At 36.3% G+C, this 20,000-nt stretch overlaps 1 protein-coding gene and 1 long non-coding RNA gene across 3 annotated transcripts in view; both read left to right on the top strand.

Moving 5' to 3' along the window:
• Positions 1-20,000, top strand: part of pard3ba (par-3 family cell polarity regulator beta a) — a 131,602-nt gene that overhangs the window by 26,767 nt on the left and 84,835 nt on the right. For both annotated transcript variants that reach the window (XM_043240448.1, XM_043240440.1), the window contains exons 3-4: positions 6,201-6,369; positions 15,199-15,299. In XM_043240448.1, the coding sequence (XP_043096383.1) occupies positions 6,201-6,369; positions 15,199-15,299 (270 nt within the window). The remainder of the gene's footprint in view (positions 1-6,200; positions 6,370-15,198; positions 15,300-20,000) is intronic.
• LOC122346181 lies at positions 7,169-9,133 on the top strand. The gene is made up of 2 exons (XR_006251107.1): positions 7,169-8,007; positions 8,684-9,133. It is a non-coding gene; the product is annotated as an uncharacterized LOC122346181 (long non-coding RNA).

The raw sequence follows: 20,000 nt of genomic DNA, 5'->3' as shown, positions 1-20,000 counted from the left end.
TATGTAATAAGTAGAACCAGACAAATAAGTTGTCCCATTAAATTAGTATCAATAAAAAAATTATTCTGCAGAGATGGCAAAAACACAAAGGTGTTTTAAAGGGATATTTTAAGGCTCAGAGTGCATTAATTCATGTTAAGATTAATGGTTTAAATATTAAATTTTAAATTAATTAAATAATTGAAATTATAAATTAAAAATATAATTTAATCCACCAGCAGGTGGCGGCAAGTCACTAATTTTATCCTTGAATCATTAATTCAAATGATTTGTTCGAATAGCTGATTTGTTCATGAGTGAATCAAGTGGCTGTCTTAATAGGTAATCACGAATCACTCACTCTTCAGATTCGTTTTCAGATTCATTTTTTTCTGAATGAAACACCGCTGTATTTGCCTTTAGAGTTGCGCAGCAGCTGAGCTGTTACTTTTATATGGAACAATTTTCAATGATGAAATGGAGCAAAATCAGGCAGCAGTGTTAAGTTAGACAACGCAAGTCACTTTATAGGCTATTAACTTGTTTATTGAACTGTTAATAAACTGAACTGTCTGTTAAATCAATATCACATTCGCAAACTAACTTAATCATTTTTAAAAGCTCTCACCCTCTTTAGTTCATCACAAGCTGTGGACGCAGAGAAAATACTCGAGTGAGTTCTCTTAGAGCCCTGCATTTAAGCCTGGGACCGATGGGCCCCGACTTTCTTACGCCCCTAGGGCCGAGCCTCAGGGCAATTTTCACATCATAGTATAGACGCGGGCCGGGCTTTGGACCCGTTTTAGGCTTCTCCTTATTTTTATATTTTAGACATCCATCAATTAGTGATGAAAAATCACTTTGCGGCGCTGGTGGAAACAACACGAGGCCGCGCTCCACGACCGAGCGGCTCAACGGTGTGTATTGTGCCGCAGCAGAGAGCTGCCGTCAGCGTCAAGTGCTAATTTAAAGCTTTCTGTAGCTATACATCATTTCTTTTTTGCAGAGTTTCTGTTCGTTTTTTGTGAAGAGCTCCTGTCCTGTTCAAGACGAGAAGGCAGAAAGCACATCCTTTAATAAAAGCATTGTTTCCTTTAATACATAAATTCACGTTTTGTTGATATTATCAGCGCACACAAATTAAAGTCGGACCTTTACAGTTCCGAATGACATATTACTCTTATCAGCGAAGGCTAAAAATGCAAGTTGATAGCATTGGTGCCTCTGTGTCCTGCAGAGCGCGCTTTAGCATCAAATTCAAATTTTTAAATTCAAATTCAAATTTTATTTGTCACATACACATACATACATGGTACATGCATCCACTCTCTCTTCGTCATTACTTATATTTTAATGAATAAAAAATTTCCAAAATGGCTGACATGGTTAAATTGGGTATCATTTAATGGCTGATTTATGATATTTGGTAAAAACTTCATTAATTATGAGAAAACCTGGCAACACCAAAAACTGTCAGTTTTTAATATCTTTTGACCAGCAGCACGTTGAAAAAACACTGTACGAAAATGATTTGGTCTGTTGGAAATCAATGAATTGAACTATTTTTTGGTGAAAATCAGACACAACTGGTTTCATGCATTTAATTTATTATAAAACTTGCGTTTAATTTGTTGAATTATAAATCACAGAATCCAGGAAAAACGCAAACAAAATCTGAGTGTACTATTTTTGTAAAAAAGCCGTATTAGACATTTTTTATTTTTTTTTAATTTTAAGTAAATTGTACAATTAAAACAGAGTGCAGAAAGTGGGGGGGGGGATAAGGTTTTGTAGGGCCCTAATAAAGGAAGGAAAAGCTCTGGAAAATAATTTGAAATAATGGTGATGGGGTTTCTTCTAAAACCTAGTGACCTGGGTGCGTTTTTGTAAGACGTCTTACATCAGCTTTTTATAGACGATCCTGTTCTTCACGATAACACTCAAAACCATTAACTTTGTGACAAACGAACGGCTCATTCGCTAGCAACCGCAAAATACTGTCATGACCTAGGGGTTGATTGGCAGGTGGGGTTGGCATGGCAACGGGCTCCGTCTCTCATTAGCATGCAGGTGGAGCAGGTAATGGATTACAAGAGGAAGTGACATTAGTCAGCATTGTTTGACATCATGTTTCCTCGGGCCAATATCTACGTTTGAGCTGAGAGAAGAGAGGGCGAGATGCCTGCTAACTTGAATGCAAATCAATTCACAGGACTTTGTCTCGAATGAGAAGAAAGTTTGCGCCAGCAGAAAAGTTAAGAACTTACAATAATTGGATTGGCAATTGGTTCTTCTCCGTGTAGCCTGTTTTTCTTTTTGTATTTCACGTTTTTACTACAAATGGCTCAGCGTGTCTTTTATCTATTTGTGACTTTTATATTTAACGTTTTACATACAACAATGTGACTGTCTCACAATTCTCAGTATTGACAATCTGACAATCTGACTTTATGTATAATTGTGACTTTGTTTGCACTTCCAATTCTCACTATTAACAAACCGTTAACTACTACTTTTGCCATCCTCTTAATTTGCTGCATAGTAATAGTTTAATAAGGTAGTTGTTGATGGAACGGTTTACCTAAAAATTCAATCTATTTCCAAAATTCTTTGAAATGAGAACCTGGCTGTTTTGGGTCACCATTGACTTCCATAGTATTTTTTTTCTACTATGGAAGTCGGTGGTGACTTCCACGTAATGAAGTGTCACCGTGTTACTTCACCTTGTCTTTATTTTGCACATTGTGACTATATTTCAATTTCGACTTTAAATGCAACAAAATTGGCTTTATATGTGACAATTTTGACTTTCATCAATTTTTAATTTAGACCTCACAACTGTGAATTAATCAAATCAAAATAATCAGGCTTTATACCTCAAATTTAAATTTATGTGAAACAATGTGACATTGTCATTTAAAGTCAAAATTGTGCGATATGATAAAGTTTGACTATATATCTTAGACTATTTATCTCAGTACAAAATTCTACCGTTTCCTAGTTATATTATGCATTTCTCCCAATTTTATCTCTTTAAATGTCATTTTCACTTTGTATGCTACAAAATGCATTGTTAAATATTTTGATAGATTTTATAGTTCTTGTCTTCATCTCAGATATGCCACAAAATTTACTTTGCTCATAATTTACTTCTTAATTTGACATAAAAGTGTCTTTTTATAAACGTGACTGTATGTCCACATCTAGTATGTATATCACAATTTTGGTACAAAGTGATTTTGAATGCGGCAAACATGTTTTTTTGTCACTTCTTAACTTTCTTCCACATTCTTCTTTACTATTTACTCTGAGCTGGAAACAAGTTTCCATACGTTTGGTTGAGTTGTTGACTTAACATTCAACGACCAAACAGATAATGCTTTTTTTTTTTGAAAGGAAACCGGTTTCAAACCAGCCTCCAAGGCACCATAACATCACAACTAATGATCTAGAACAAATTTAAGTGATCTTCAGAGGTTAACAAGGAAATATTTAATGACCGTCTTAAAACCCAACGCTTGCGCGGGGCGCTCGAAAAAAAACAATGGAGCGAATGTGTATAGCTTTAAGTTCATTAGCCGTTTGGAATCGAATCATAAATTGAAAATCAACTTTGGTCTCCGCCAGCGACTCTTTCTTCAGATGCAACCGAGAGACCAACTCGGCCGAGCCCTAATAGTCTGTATCCCTTTAATACACACATTCGCGAACCCTCTCGGAGGTCGTGTGGTTGACGGATGACTCGAATGCGTCCACGTTACGGCCCTCACGAGACACATCCGTGACCTGGCCTTGCTGCTATTACGAGGGAAGGAGTTTTCATTGTTTTCCCCGCTTCGTTTGGTGCCCCGTGATTGGCTGAAATTGACACACCTCTGCGATCCTTCAGGAATAACGTGCAGTTCGCATACACGCAATATCCCAACCCGCACGCTTCAGGCCTAGAAATAGAGTTTGATCAGGTATGAACGCTTAGGGCGAGGACCGAGAGAAAGAGAGACGCGCGGAAAGACGGCCATCTATCAAACCCGTGGAGAAGCGATTCCCCGAGATTACTTTCCCCCTCGCTCAGATCCGGACGATTTCGGTTTATTTTTCACCACGAGAAATGCCAGCCCGGACCAATATTTCCCTGTGATTGATGATGCGTATTCCTGTCGCGTGTCACCGGTTATTGTTTTCCTGAAAAACAGTCGCGGATGCAGATGACTTCATATCGAGTTTCCGTCTTCGCTCTGCCATACCTGCCCTCTCGGCTGATGTTGCCTGGGGTTTTTTTTTGTCTTTCATTAAGCCGTAGTTTCCTCTGCCAGGCCTTTGACGTGATTGGAAAGGCGAGCCGGGCGAAGAAGGGAAGTGCTAATTCATTAGTGGCTGGCGAATGAATTCATCAGCCGGCCCGGCTTTATGGCCGCTTGTCAACGTGCCAATCGGAGACGGTCAGAGACCACGGCACGCTCAAACGTATTCTCTCTCATTACCGTCGACGTCCTCTCGGCTCATAACGCTACCGTGACATTATGTTTGACAGCTTCTGATTCCCTTGTCACATCTAATTTGACCATTGATGCTTAACGCATGTGCTCACAAACACAGACGCCTGTCGACTCGGGTTTCGTTTTTTAATTTAGTTTATTTGATCGTAACTGGTTTTGGGAGAGATGCTGTAAGCTACTCGACCGATGCATTGCGCACACAGGCTCTCAGCCGTTACGTTCGAGTCTGTTCTATTGACAATTAACGTACGGTTGCGGTGTAATGTGTCTAATTATTGTCTGATGGCTGTGTATATTAACTTGTTAGTAATTGCTTATTACGTTTCGCCCCATTTGAGGCACCTGCTGGAATAACAGCGTCTCTCGACAAGAGATAAGTGCGCGTGTTTCGGTTTAGCTCGCTAACATACTCCTTGCAGTATGTTTGTGGTGTGTGTGCTGCTGGATAAGTTTCTGTTTGCACGAAAAACAGGAATACCTGTATTCGCCAACATGTGAACAGTGAATGCTTCGGGGAGCACTGCATCCCACAATGCAATGCACTCAACTTGACCTTTCCAGTTTGTTTATTTATTTATAATTTTTTTTTTAAATATCATATATCATCTTAATTTATTATGATTGGACTGCCAACATCAAGACAAAATAGTATATCAGTGTTTTTTCTTTTTGATTGATTTTATTTAAATTTGAAACTTATATAAAATGACAATTTGTATTGTTTGTTGGTTTGTATTGTTTGTTTCATATGCATTAAAATATTTGTTATATATATAAAATATTTAATAAAATATTTACAACTTAAAAGTGTAATTTTCTTTATATATATATATATATATATATATATATATATATATATATGTGTATATGTATATATATATATGTGTATATGTATATATATATGTGTGTATATGTGTATATATATATGTGTATATATATATATATATGTGTATATATATGTATATATATATATATATGTATATATATAAATATATATATAAATATAATGTGTACATGTGTGTAGTACACATTTTATCAAAGCACATTTTATGTTTTAGGACAGCTTTGATGAATATTTTGATCAGTGTTGACTACTGTATATGCACGCACACGTGTGTGTGTGTGTGTGTGTATTATAAAAAATATTGTATAAAAAAAAGATCTGTCATACTAATTGGATGTCTGACTTTGATATCTCTTGCCATGTAATATAGTGATTTCTTACATCAGATGTTTTGTCAATATATATTTTAAGGGTCCAGGCTTTCTCACACTGTACATCTACACTGACTACTCTTCCCGTCTTAAATTCACGCTTATTTTTAAAGCATCTATAATAAATATTTGCCTGTGTTTTTCAGGGTGTTTGCTGAGTGAGAATAAATGATCAATATTGCCTTGTACCTTTCTATTGAGTATACTTTTGAACTTTATAATCTTGAGGAACGATCTCATATCCACGGTTAGCTTTTTCACGCTGTAATAAAAAAAAAATGTTGTGGATTTTGTGCAAAATAAACAAGGAAAAACGGTTTGATCAGTGTGCTTATACTAGTACCTGCAGTTATTTTTATTTTCAGCCTTGTGTCTCTTATGTCCTTGTAAAATAAATGCGATGTGTACAGTATAAACATTATTGTTTCGGCTTTTTGACATTGTAGCTGGGTTTTGTTTGTTTGTTTGTTCTCCGGTTCTCTAATCTGACTGGTGTTTGTCTGTCCTCAGCTGAAGGCGGTGTATGAGAAGATGGAGCTCCAGCAGAGGGCGACGGTGAGTCCCGGGGGGAGTGTGGCGTCTGGCCGCTCCAGCCCTGACCACTCTGAACCTGAGCTCAGCGTCCTGCAGCCCTACCTGGGCAGTGAGATCGAGGTCACCCCCTCTGCCCTCAAATCAAGTACGTCTGCCTGCGCTGCACTTCACATGTCCACATCAGTCCAAAAGAAATACATGAATGATGTGTTGAGCACCATCTGAAATAGAAACTTTTATTCATAACAGATTTTTCTTTTAAATAATTACAGTCGAAAATAATACTATTCTAAATTATTATAGAAAAAACTTTATTTTTATTATTTTTATTTTATTTATTGTGTTATTGCTGTGTGGCGTGCTTATTCATTAAATTTATATATATATTTTTTGTTTTATTTGTTTTAATTTTATTTTAGCAAATAGTGAAGCCTTGGATATGTTATATTTTTTTTACCAGGGTGAAATTGTTGTCTAAATTATTAACTACATATAACCAAGTATTTTTATTTTTTCTGTATTAATAATTGTTTTTTTTAATCAAACTTTTAGTACATTTTTTGTTCTTAAACGAATTAAAGCCTGATTAAAAATGTTATTATAAATTACAGTGATAATTTAATTTACTGTATACTCTGTATTGTATACAGTACTACTATATATTCATATTTATCGAATTAAGCATTTATTTGATTTGATTTATTTATTTTTATTTTAATCATTTAACACTTAGGTTATGGTCAAGGAGAGATAAAAAAAATGCTGTAAGAACAATAAGTCAAAGAGGTATATTTGTGGGTTCTGTTGAAACCCCAAAGCCTCTAAGGGTTAAACAATACTTTGTTTCCAACATGCACAAGTGTCTTTCATTTTCAGCGACCACAGGCCGACTGAATGAAGAAAACATCTGTATATGCACTTCGGCATGAGTGTGTGTGTGGTGGTTTTAGAGAGTGTGTGGTACACAGTTGTAGATGGTGAATGTGGATTGTTTTCATAGTTATGTGTGAACTCGTGTACACGTGTGGTTACAACTGAGCTGATGTTATGTGTGGTTTAGCGTTTACTTGGTTTTGGTTGTGTAAAAATGATCACCGAATTTTCAGTTTTTTGGATCACTGTCCCTTTAAGGCTGCTTAGCGACCACCCGTATTGCCTTAGCAACTACACGGCAGCAGATTTGTGACTATTAAAGTGGCTAACGCTCGCTCGATGTTTGACTGCCGAAGCTGTATCAATTCAAATGAATGCAAACGTTACACTTGCCATTCCTGAATCCATCATTGTGACTGCTCACTCAGGCTTGCCCTGGCTAACCTTCCCATAATGCTCCTCTCTGAAGCCAGACTGGAGGCAGATGTCCCTGTGTACACCTCAAACACTGCCGTGTCATTACATTACAAAAAGTCCACTGTCAGCTGCACACACAATGCTCGTCTCGCTCATTTATCAATTAAATGATGCTGCGGACAAAGGAACCGTGCCCAATGTAGTTTAGTAGCCGCGCTATAGCGTGCGTGCGTGCGTGTGTGTGTGTGTGTGTGTGTGTGTTAGCACTTGGGATTTGTTGTTGAAATGCAGCCGAGGCAATAGGGAAGTCAAAAAGGAGTCTTATTGAATCAGTGGTACTAAAGAGGAGGAAAGGCCTTCACGGGATCAGGGTTAACTTAATTAGTGTGTGTGTGTGTGTCTGGGGTGCAAACAGGGATAATGGCAGCATTTGAATGAGTTCATGCTTGGCCGGACTTCGCTTGACTTCTGAACAGTGTACGCTGCTAATCTGGTTAGTAGATGTGGATGTGTAACACACACGTTGCAACTAAAAAGTGTCCTCTGAATCTTGCTGTAAATGACCAAACATCTTATAATATTATTTTTTTCCTGAATTATTTTCTTGAATTTATTTTTCTATTACATTTTCTTTAGCTTTTTTTTTTTTTTTTTTTTTTTTTTTGCAAATTTGTCCCTTGAATTTTGCTTTTAAGTTTGTTTGTGTGTGTGTGTGTGTGTATATATATATATATATATATATATATATATATATATATATATATATATATATATATATATATATATATATATACACACACACACACACACACACACACACACACACACACACACACACACACACACACACGTCTAAATGCATCTAAAAATGACTAGGTTTATAGTAATGTTCTAAAAAGTTGTATATTTATATGGGTCTGAAAAGGCCAAAAGACTAAATGCTGCCAATATGTGTTGATTTTTTTTATTAGCAAAGTGAATAATTAAATGGTAACCGGTATCTGTTCTTTTCATCACACAGTATTCAGAAAAAAATAAATCAATTGAAAGCATAAATTTACATGCAAAACTGTCAGCAGCAGTATGTGCAGCTGTGTTAATTTGTGTGAGCTGCTGTTTTGATTTAGTTTAGCAAAAAATTGATGTTACTCAATTGTTTTGTTTTGCAGTTCTCCAACAGTGTGTCTCTGAGGGTTAAACACATCATCCTGTACAAAAGCACAATGACATTTCCCCAAAACAAAACATCTAAGTCACTTTTATTCTGCTGTGGGGCGGGGCATAAGAGTGAGTGACAGGTGGTGACTGCTGAATAAAGACGGCTGGAGAGGGGCAGTGGGTCATTGCTCAGTTTGTGGGTCAAAGACATACATTAAAGCTCTGGGTGAATGTGAGGTTAAAGAGGTGGAGATGATACAGAGGGTGATTGGCAGCGTGACAGATGTCAGTCAGAGCTCAAAGGACCGCCCTCACACCTGCTGTACAGACATGAGAGAAAAGAGATGTTTGTTACAAGCTAAAATGCCAATTCAAACAAAGTAAATGTGCCATATGCGCTGTATACCGCATGCAGTTTTAAAATGTAATGCAGTATGCAATGATAAACGTTTCAATCTGGAGTTTGGTGAATTGTTGTCTCTGAACCACGTTAATGTTCAGAATCTGATATTCTGTTAAACAAGGAAAACAATAGGGAGCACAAAAGCATCAAGGAAATAATGAACAAATGTGCAGGGTATATGTTTTTATATATATATATATATATATATATATATATATATATATATATATATATATATATATATGTGTGTGTGTGTGTGTATGTATATGTGTTTGTGTGTATACATGTCAATATTTAAAGTTATTTCATTTTAAAATTAAAATTTAAAAATTGTAAAAGTATTACAAAAAATATTAATGCACAGTTCTTTTAATTTTAGGTTAATTAAGTTGATGTATTCAAGTCAGCTCTTTTTTTTTTTTTTCTTTCTTTTCTTTAACAAGCATACTATTATTTAGCAAAAATGTTTTCAAAATATTAAAAGATAATAGATAATCCTTCTGCCAAATATTAAAGTTTTTGGTCAAGATGAAATTGTTGTTATGATATGACCACGCGTCATTGAAGTTTTCCTTTATTTTATTTTATTTATTTATTTTACAATTCCAATTACTATTCTATTCCAATAATTCTTCTGCCCAATAGTAAAATCTGGGATTTGTTCATAAGACTTTACTCTATAAATATAAAGTAAAAATAGTTTACATCCTTTATAGCCTTTATTCTAAATCGCTTTTGCTAATTCTAATTAGGTTAAATTGGATCTGAAGCAATACACTGATCATATAATTTGAAAGCATACAAGCTCATTTTTCTTCCGAGATCTTGATGTATTAAAAGATATGCGATTGGTTGTCATGGGTAACACATTCTAACCACGGGCACTTTAAACAAATTAGACCTGCTGTTCATGTTTACTCAGTCAGCACACAAGGAAAGAATTGAGGAAAGGGTTTTTTCAGATGTAATTATGGAACGTCAACTAGAGAGCACGAGTTTGTTCCTGCTCGAGCCGTAACAGTTCTCAGAAACACAGCAAATCTGTCTGAGCTCGGACTGTCTCTGTGGCACGGCGCTATGATTACAACAGCATCGATCCCTGACCTACACACACACACACACACACACACACACACACACACACACACGCTCCCAGCAGCACCTGAGGTGTGCGTCTGCTCATACCTGTCAGCCATTGATTACCAATAAGACGGAATTACAGGTTAACCGACTGTCGATCTACAACTTCTCATCCAATTTGGTTCTTGGTTCACACTTTTTTATACGTTTTATGGTAACATTCAAACCCTCTTGGCTGAATATCTTTATTTTTTCTCGCAGCGACTCGACACAGATGGGAATAAATGCAGCATAGAGCCGTGACAAACAGACAACGCGTGACTAAAAGAATGCGCTCGCTTGACCCCATTTCACATGACAGACCTCTCAGGGGTCGAAGGTCGAGAGGATCCGCCATGCTGTCCTTCATCCTAGAAGTTTAAACCCAGAATTGAGAGAAGTTTTCCTATTACTTTTATGACGCTCTGGGATTGTAGTCGAGTGGGAAGCCGTCTGAGGCGTGTTGTTAAGTTCGGGACTTTTCACTTGACCTTTTTTAGTGGCGTTTATTTTCACGCCAAGAACATATTTGACAGAAATATCTCGATTCAAACACAGCACATTATTCAGGACGGGGGAATTTCCGTCGCAAAAACATTGCGTTGATGAAATCCAGACTCTGAAGTCTCTCATAGATCCTCTGCATGTAGTTTTGGCCCCTATTCTAGAGGCCCCAGATGTGCGTGTATCATTTTCTTATCTCTGTAACTGCTGAAAATGATTTGTAGTTATTGTTTTGTTTTTTTTGGAAGGCAAACTATATTGTATGAACATAACAGATGCTGTTAGTTTTTGTTGTTTTGAAGTAAAACCAACTGTATGGATAAAACATTGCAAATTTAAAGGGAATTAGCTATTTATTTTTTTAAAAACACACACTTTATAACGTTATCTTTCTTTTAAAATTTTAGTTATTAACTCATATAACTATTTTATTGCTGTAGTTGTATTTTTTACTGTGTAGCTGTACAGAATTTTTAATGCGCTGTAAATAAAATTAGTTTGTATTTTAATTTATATGAAACATTTTCACTACCAAACAAAAAAAGTACACTACTGTAACTTTTAATTTATTCAAAAGCATAAAACATTTGTGAGGAAAACTAATTATTAAAAGCTGTGCTAATTTAAAAAAAAAGTGCAAGTTTTGATGAAGTTTTAATTCTTTACCCTCGTGCAACCTTAATAAAACCATCACTTCATAAATTAAATTTTTAGATAAAAGGCAAACCGGTCTTATGAAAATATTTGAAGGCATCTTCAGGCCTGTGAATGTCAAACTTTTAGTCTATTAATACTTTTAATATTTTCCTACTCAAACTCTCTTTATTTTCAGGCTGATTACTCATACGTGGGATCGCCTGTTATTTATTCAGCTGAATAGACATTCACAGCACACTCCAAATATCGTGCTTTTCCTAGAAGATGAAACCACTAGCCAGTAATTAAAGGTTTTACCTTAAATCGCACTGGTCTTTACAGATTTCCCACAGATTCTTGCCTTTGTTGTTTCAAGGGGCGTAAAAGAGGCGCGAAATTAATGCCCAAAATTAGTTTGCACGAACGTTCCTCTTGACGATTAACCTTGGGCCTGGAGCTCAGTGCCAAGCTCCACCAGGTTCTGCAGGTTGGAGAAGATTGATTGGTGCTGAGGGAAACCCCAGACACTGCACAGATGTAACCCCCTCTTTTTGAGAATTTGTAAACATCACGAAGGTCCAAGAGCTTTCTTATTGTGAGCGTTCTTCGCAAGGTCTTAAGGGTGTAGTTAGCGGCTGATGTTGAAGGTCTTCTGGTGTAGATTAATGATGGAATTGAAGGTTATGGTTTAGGAGTTGCTCTAAAATTGCTCACACATACACAGGACACAAACCAGTCTCTTAAAATATGACGTTTATGTCTAGCTGTAATGACAACTAAACCCTTTTTCAGCATGCGTGCCCAGTCAAACGATGAACATTTATCTAAAGTTTGTCACATAAATGAACTCAACCCGCGCGTGAAAAGAGTCTGGGTTTCTGTTTTGCTCTTATCGGTCTCATTTGCACATCAGCATTGACATACAGAGAAATACAGTTCAATAGTTACATTTTTAGATGGCCCTGATGAGTTCTCAAAAAAAAGTAATACCAATGGCTTTCCTAATGAACTGTAGCAGAAGTGTTAAAGCTTGCTTTTGGTTCCAGTATCTTTTTAAAATGACTCCCGGGACACATCGACTTTACCTGAATCAGAGTTTCTATGCTAGTGTGATCTTACCCAAAGACCTTTTTGATGATTCTAGTAGCAGACTGAAGGAAAGGAGCAGTCTTTGCTGATGGAACCGTTTCTTTGACGAGGGAAAATGGTTTAACTTTTTCAAGCACTGTGCTGGAATTTCTTGTTCTCTCTCACTGTGTGCTTTTCTTTCTTTTCAGGATCAGACTTGCTCTTTTTGTTAATTGCAGCAAGTCCTCAGTGTTGTTCCGTCGATTTTACCAGTACACGCAAGATAACTAGATCTCATTAGTATTAGGAAGCTACTTTAAAAACTGCACTGAACTGTATTTAAAAAGATGGAAATATACAGCACATAGGAAAGTGTTGTTAATGTGTGTGTGTGTGTGTGTATTAGGGGTGGCACGATACACAGAGGTCACGTTTTGGTACACACCTCGTACGGGGGACACAGTTCAATACGATTTCGGTACAACAACATGCTACACTCTGTATCTTTTATTCCGATAAAGTAGTACAAATTAAAATATTTTCCACCTAGCTGTGAAAACACAAAGTATTATATTACATTATAATGTCATATATAATCTGCAGTACATATACAGTGCATGCAAGGAATAAATTATTGAAATGTATTTGATTTTGTTAACCAATAAACAAGGGGAAAAAAATAATGCGACAGGTAACATAGCCTATATATGCTGAGTTTCAGTTCATTTTTACAGGAAGCAGAATAGCAGAAAGCGACATGTTTGTTTTCTTTATTTTATAAAAGCACAACGTGCAACACTAAACAAATAAAACAGACCTTTATGCAGTGATGCATTAAATATTAAATATTAATATTATTAATAATACTTGTTTAATATTGATTCTGCTGGTAAAAATGCAGTTGTTATTATTATTATTAATAATTATAATAATTTTAAATGCATTATTTAATTATTGTTTAATGTCACTAAGCTGTCAGTATCATTACTCTAGCCTTCAGGGTCACTAGATCGTGCAGAAATCATTCTAATATACTGATTTGGTGCTCAAGGACCACTTATTATCAGTGCTGAAAGCATGACGCTTTAAGTCTTTGTGCCGGTACATTTTTCAGGATTCAATGAATATAAAGCTCAAAAGAACAGCATTTATTTAACATTTTTCTGTTGAACATTATTCAAAAGAAAATTTGAAATAATGTAAATGTCTTCACTGCCACTTTTAGAAAAAATGTGTTGCATCCTTGTTGATTAAAAAAAAGAGGAAAAAGCTGTTCTCGCTGCCCTAAAACCTTAATACGTAAACTTAAAAACCCTGTCGTACCCTAACATACTTAGAACTACAGGTTTCTAGCAGTTTCAGAAGCAATATCTTTTTAATTATGACTATGTATTTATTGCATTACAAGCGAAAAAACAATGGCTAAATGTAACCAATAAAGAATGGGGAGAAGAGTCTGTGTACAGATCTGAAATTTTTCACATGAAAAAGAGCGTTTGTACAAAAAATGTGTGAAGGACACACAATGTAATTGATTTGCGGGGGAAAAAAGCATCGTAAATAGCTCACCTCTCAGTGACACAGCGTTGTCGTTCATTGTGGTGGATGAAATCGCTCAATACTGCCTAGTTGTTAATATGTAAATGTTGTATAGTCATATGCTAATATGCTCATTAGTGCGGTTACAGTTTCTGAATTACTTTTGCTGCTTATGTTTGCCATATTTTTTAGCTTCGTATAGGTGATACATATGCTTTGTCAATTCTGCTTTTTGAAGTGTTTGACCAGCAGTGACCTTGCCACCATGCCTCCTCTGCACACATTTGTGTACTTCAGGTCCTTGAGGTGTCACAGTGTCTCCGGCTTTATCTCAGAAGGTCTTGGAGATCCTCTTCAGTATGAAGGCCAAGGACATTCTGTCGTACTCTCCTGATATAAAACTCCCTCATTGCATTTTTCCATGGTTTAATTTTGTTCCTGTAAAAGACAGAGCTGTTTTTGATGGTCCTAGCATCCTGTTCCCATAACCGTTTCTGCTGAGTCTAGCGATGGCTTCGGCTCTTTGGCTTTTGTCCCTCTTATGGAAACCAGACAAATGCTTATGATGGGAGACGTTTGTCGGGGCAGATGAGTGAGAGTGTGCGCGCGAAAAGCTGCTCTGACTCACTCGGATGTCTTTTGTGTTGTTTCAGGCTGTATTGTTGTGCTTTCTTGTGGTGAGTTCAGTGTGATTTTTATTGTGTTTATATGATCCGGTGTGTATCTGAAAAGGAAAACACTCCTGGTGGTGTTCAAACTTGTTTATTTGTAAAGATCAAATTAAATAATGGAAAGTGAGACATAAAAGTAACTACTCAAATGTACTTATTTTATGCAGAAGTTCAAGAAAATGTTCTTAAGAAAAAAAATACACACGCGCACACACACACACACACACACACACACACATATATATATATATACAAACACATTTATTTGTGTGTGTGTATGTACGTGTAGGTATATTTTTTTCCTTTAAATCAAACTGCTAAAATAAACAAGAATTTAATCTTAACAAAAAAAAACATGTTTAAAAATGGCTAAAAAAATGTTGGAAGCATACAGTTTTAATATGGAAAATATTACTACAATCCTAATATTCAACATATTATCAAAATCTATCATAGTATCTCGATGTAATTTAAAATCACTCATTTTTAGTGCCTTGTGATAATATAATACATAATGGTATTGCTACAGTGATTTTTCAATACTAGACTTTCAGATGTATAACTGTATAATTTTTTCCCCCGTCAGCCACTCCTCTGTCGGTGCGCAGCAGCAGTGACCCCACCCTCGCCCCGCCCCTGGATGTCATTTCATTGGACGCTGAGGACATCAGCAGACCCCAGTCCACTGTGAGTGAACACACACCGCATACTGATTGATAGGAGTGTGTGAAATAGTGGCCGTTTCTGTTTTTCAGTTGTTACACTAAATGAAGTACAAATTTATATTGTCCTTTTGGAGGAAGCAGAGCTTTTAAGTTTTCGGTCTGTCAATGCCCTTGTTTGCAGGATTCACACAAAACTTTCACGGTCATACTGTATTTGTGCTTAAGGTTGTCCTTTTAGCTCCGCCATTGTGGTTATCTTACTCTCTACCGTGATTGTTTTCATCAACAAAGCTTTTATGCTCTCTATATCTCTCTTTCATTCTGTGTGAGGTCGTCCGTTAAACATACAACTCTTTTTTTTTCTTTTTTTTTTGCTCTCGCATTTACAAAGACAAACAGCATATCCACTACCACTCAAGAGTTTGGGATCAGGAAGTATTTATTTTTTCTGAAGGATCATTTAACAATAAAGACTAGAAATTAAGATTTGAAGACTAGAAATGAAGAAATGACTAAAAAATGACAATACTAGTTAATGAAGCTGTAAATTCAGCTTTACGTCACATGAATAAATTCAATTTTAAAATATATTCAAATAGAAAAGTTATATTAAATTGCAATAATGTTTCTTTTGTTATAGTACTTTTGATGAAATAAATGCAGCCTCGGTAAGGATAAAACCATTTTAAAGTCTCCCAGAATCTTTTTGAATTGCAGTGTGAAAGGTAAAAAGGTGTTTAGGACTTTGCTGTATGTACTCTGTGATTCAGACTCACACAGAAAGCCAACGCAGTATATTTTAATTCTGAGTGTGACATTTTCTAAATTATACCACTTTCAGGCTCTTGGAAACTGCTGAGAGTATCAGGAGTACATGCATAAAACTGTCCAATATCTCTAAAATATTAGCATCAAACAGAAAAAAAGAAAGCGTACGGCAATTGTTAAGAATTCATAGCGTGTCTGCAAAATTACGGCTCACGCACACATCCGTCCCAGATGGCTCTGAGTGACAGTAATCATTGCAGTGCACTTCTCAATGACAGGGTGAGGGCACGCTAATGCATCAACGACAGCACTTTTGAGACGGTGAGGATTCATAAATACATGCGTATTCTCTCTCCACCCAAATAAATATGTGCTTCTGTCAGTGCCACTGCTGCAGATTCCACTTCCTCCAGAACAACTTCTGCAGTCTTCGGGAATCAGGTGACGCTCGTAAAGGATACTTGGAGAATCTAGTTCCAGATACTTCACTAACATGATTTATATAAATAGGACGTGTTCCTGGATCAACATTTCTTTCGATCAGTCAGTGCCTAGCCGGAGGCCAGCTTAACCTTAGATGGTAGGAATGCTGTTTCTAACGAGGCGCTGAAAATCTCAACCACACCTGATAAGGATAAACGCCAAGGACAATGCTAAATTTAAAACGAGCCCATTTGAAAGAACTATCAATTTCGGCAGTGCTATGCAATTCACGCGTGCGTCGGCGTTGATGGTATTTTGGAAAATGGAAGATACGTACACTACAGGTCACAAGTTCGGGTCGGGCAGGATTTCGTTTAATGTTTTTGAAAGAGAGCGTCTCATAAAGGCTGCACGCATTGCAAAAGTGTGAGAAAGAAAGAACCGGGCGATGAATGAACAATCAAAAAAAGACAACACGACAGGCTGCTAGAAAACTACAGATTATCATAAAAAATTAAAAGATAAATAACCACTGAGCCAGCTAATTAATAAACAAACTACTTAAAGAGAGAGAAAGAAAGAACAAAATAATAAGGTCATTAAAAATAAACACATGTAAACTACTGAAAATAAAGAACAAGCCATCATATGAATAAATGAAGGAAAGAAAGAAAGAAAGGAGAAAGGGAGAACAAATGAATAATCAAAAAAGACAACGAAACAAGCAAAGAAAACTAATTAATTAAGAAAGAGAGAAAGAAAGAATGAATGATCAAAAGAAGGTAATAAAAAAAACTGAAATGTAAACTACTGGGGAAAAAAACTGACTAAAAATAAATGGAACTAAGCCGTTCTATCAATAAACAAAAGATGGGAAGAACAAATGAATGATCAAAAAAGCAAGTTGTCAACAACAACAAAAACAGAACAAAACAAGGGAATGTGTAAACTACTGGGGGAAAAACAAAACAAGACCAAAAAGAATAAGAACCATCCTATAAATAGAAAGAAGGAAAGAAAGAGAAGAATAGAAGGGTGGAAAAAAGAAAGAGGGAAGAAAGGAAGGAATGAAGGAGGGAAGGAAGAAAGAAAAAAGAAGGATAGAATGATAAGGCAAACAAAAAAATTAAAAAAACTATAGAAACAAACAAAAAGTTAACTATGAATGAATAACCAGTGAATAAATGAATTACCAAAAAAAAAAATGTCTGGGGCCTGATCACACTAGTGAGTGTAAATCAATGAAAGGTCCCAGGTGTTTATTAGAGGGCTGATCATAATTCCAGATCTCATGCTCAAGGTCTAGACAAGCTCCTCAACACACCTGAGAGCATGCAGCTGAGGTGAGAACTCCTCAAATCATTACCTGAGGTGACCGTCGGCGGAGAACTTCAGCTCCTGGGACGGATGATAAGACACCGGGAGAGCTTCAGGGTTCCCCTTCCCAGCCAGAACAAGAACAGGAAGCTCAGCGCTCCTTCAGGGAGTTTTCCAAATCAGAAAATACACGAGGAGGACATTCCGTTCTGATCTGATGCTCCTGGAACAGCCTCACTCCCAAAATGATGAGGCTCATAAAAAATATTTTTCAAGACCCCACACCTCCTCCCCAAATCTGATCCCGGCCTGCTTATGAAAATGATGTTCCAGGAAAGATTTCATAACCTGCTCCTGAACCATCAACATTTACTGGAACAACATTGCACTGTAGTTTTTTTTTTTTTTTTTTGTTAGATCAAACCATAAAAAAATAGAGGAAAAAGCAGATTGTGCATAAAAATGATATTTACTGTAACACTAACTGAAGTTGTGTTAAAAGCTAAGCGTTTAAAGGCTCAAATACTGTGATCTATTAGTATACCGAGGTACTTTTTTTTAAATGATGTGAAAGTGTTTTTTGTTTGATGTTATATAAATTGTGCTGAGTTATCGTTTACAGTAGATTGATGATCCGGCTTTGCTGTTGTAATATCTGTCAGATCTACAGTTAGATGGATGGATGTGATGGACTTAAAGGTCATAGAGAAACACATTTGTGATGCAAATCTCTCCCTCCACACACACACACACACACACACACAGGCTCTTACAAACTCTCTCATTAGGCTTTGACATTTATTCAATTACTGTATTCCCAAGAGTTAAGCCAGCACTCATAAGTCTTATGTAAACAGGCCACGCACCCCGAGAGCCAAGGACACACATATTTAATATAGCTTCCACTCGCGCAGCTGATGCGTCTGACCATGAATGTTTTACTGTGTTTACTTCAAGCATATTTAGGTCGTAAACATTACCAGCCAAATCCTCACATCACGCCTGAGTCCGTTTTTTTTCCCTGTTGTTCTTTTAAGTTTCCACCAAAACCTGCAATAGTGTATTTTTTTTTTAGCATGTAAGTTGCGATTTTTTTTTTTTATTATTATTTATTATTTTATTATTATTCGAGTTTATGAAACAAGACTGGACGTATATAATGCAATTAATGCCAAGCACACAAGACGTGGAAAGCGAAACGTTTGTGTTGTTGTTCATTTATTTGTACGTTTTTTTTTTGTTTGTTTTTTGAGATGCATTTATAACTCATCTTTAGTTTCAGCTTTGCTTAAAAACTATATTGTTGGCTTAGCATTTATAATAAATTGAAGATTTAATTGTAATAAATTAAAAGTTGAAGATTAACCTCTTTCATGCTGTTTATAACTCTAAGAATGAAGATATATTTTTCTCATGTTATTTTTTATTTATTTATTTATTTTTAACTATGTCACACATATAGGACACAGTCCAATTTTTATTTGTCAGTATATATCCTTTCAGCATATTAAAATTAATTAATTTATATTTATATTTTTTTTATTTATTTACAAATTGAACTTTAATTGGCTGTTACTGATAACCCAATACCGAGAACTAATGTACTAATGTAATTCTACTACAGCTGCCTTTACAATAACTAAAAATGTAATTTATTTCTGTGATTAAACACAGAATTTTCCGTCTTCATTGACACAATCCTTCAGAAATCATTCTAACGTGTTTGTTTGCTGCTTAAGAAACATTTCTCATGACCAGTGTTGTCTATTACCTGATCTCTTATTGTTTTTTTTGCTTGAATGTGTCTGCTTTCCCTTGTCAGAACTATTATGTCATCCGACCCTCTCCATTAAAGTCTGTGTGTCTCTGGATTGTCGTCCTCATGTGAACAGAGCACTCAGTAGAGGAGGGAGATGCACTTTAACAATAGCCCCACTGGTTCTGCTGGCCCCGTGGCCCTCAGGAGCATGTGGCCTAGCGGGGGGATAATCGCTCTCTACTCAGATTATCTAGGTCACTTTTTGTGTGTTTTCTGCGTCCTGTGAGGAGGGGGGTGGTCCTGTGTGTGTGTGTGTGTGTGTGTGTGTGTGTGTTTGGGTGGAGTGCATGGTTCGTTGTGGACCAGCATCAGCAACGGCTCCACGGTGAGGAAAGTGGACCTTCCGTTTTATGGTGCATCATTCTGTTTTTCTTCCTCTTTGTGTTTGCTTTCTAT

Source organism: Puntigrus tetrazona, chromosome 1 (assembly GCF_018831695.1).
Source record: "Puntigrus tetrazona isolate hp1 chromosome 1, ASM1883169v1, whole genome shotgun sequence".
NCBI classification, from domain to species: domain Eukaryota; kingdom Metazoa; phylum Chordata; class Actinopteri; order Cypriniformes; family Cyprinidae; genus Puntigrus; species Puntigrus tetrazona.
The sequence above is the reverse complement of the archived record's forward strand: the minus strand, read 5'-3'. Positions and strand labels throughout refer to the sequence as shown.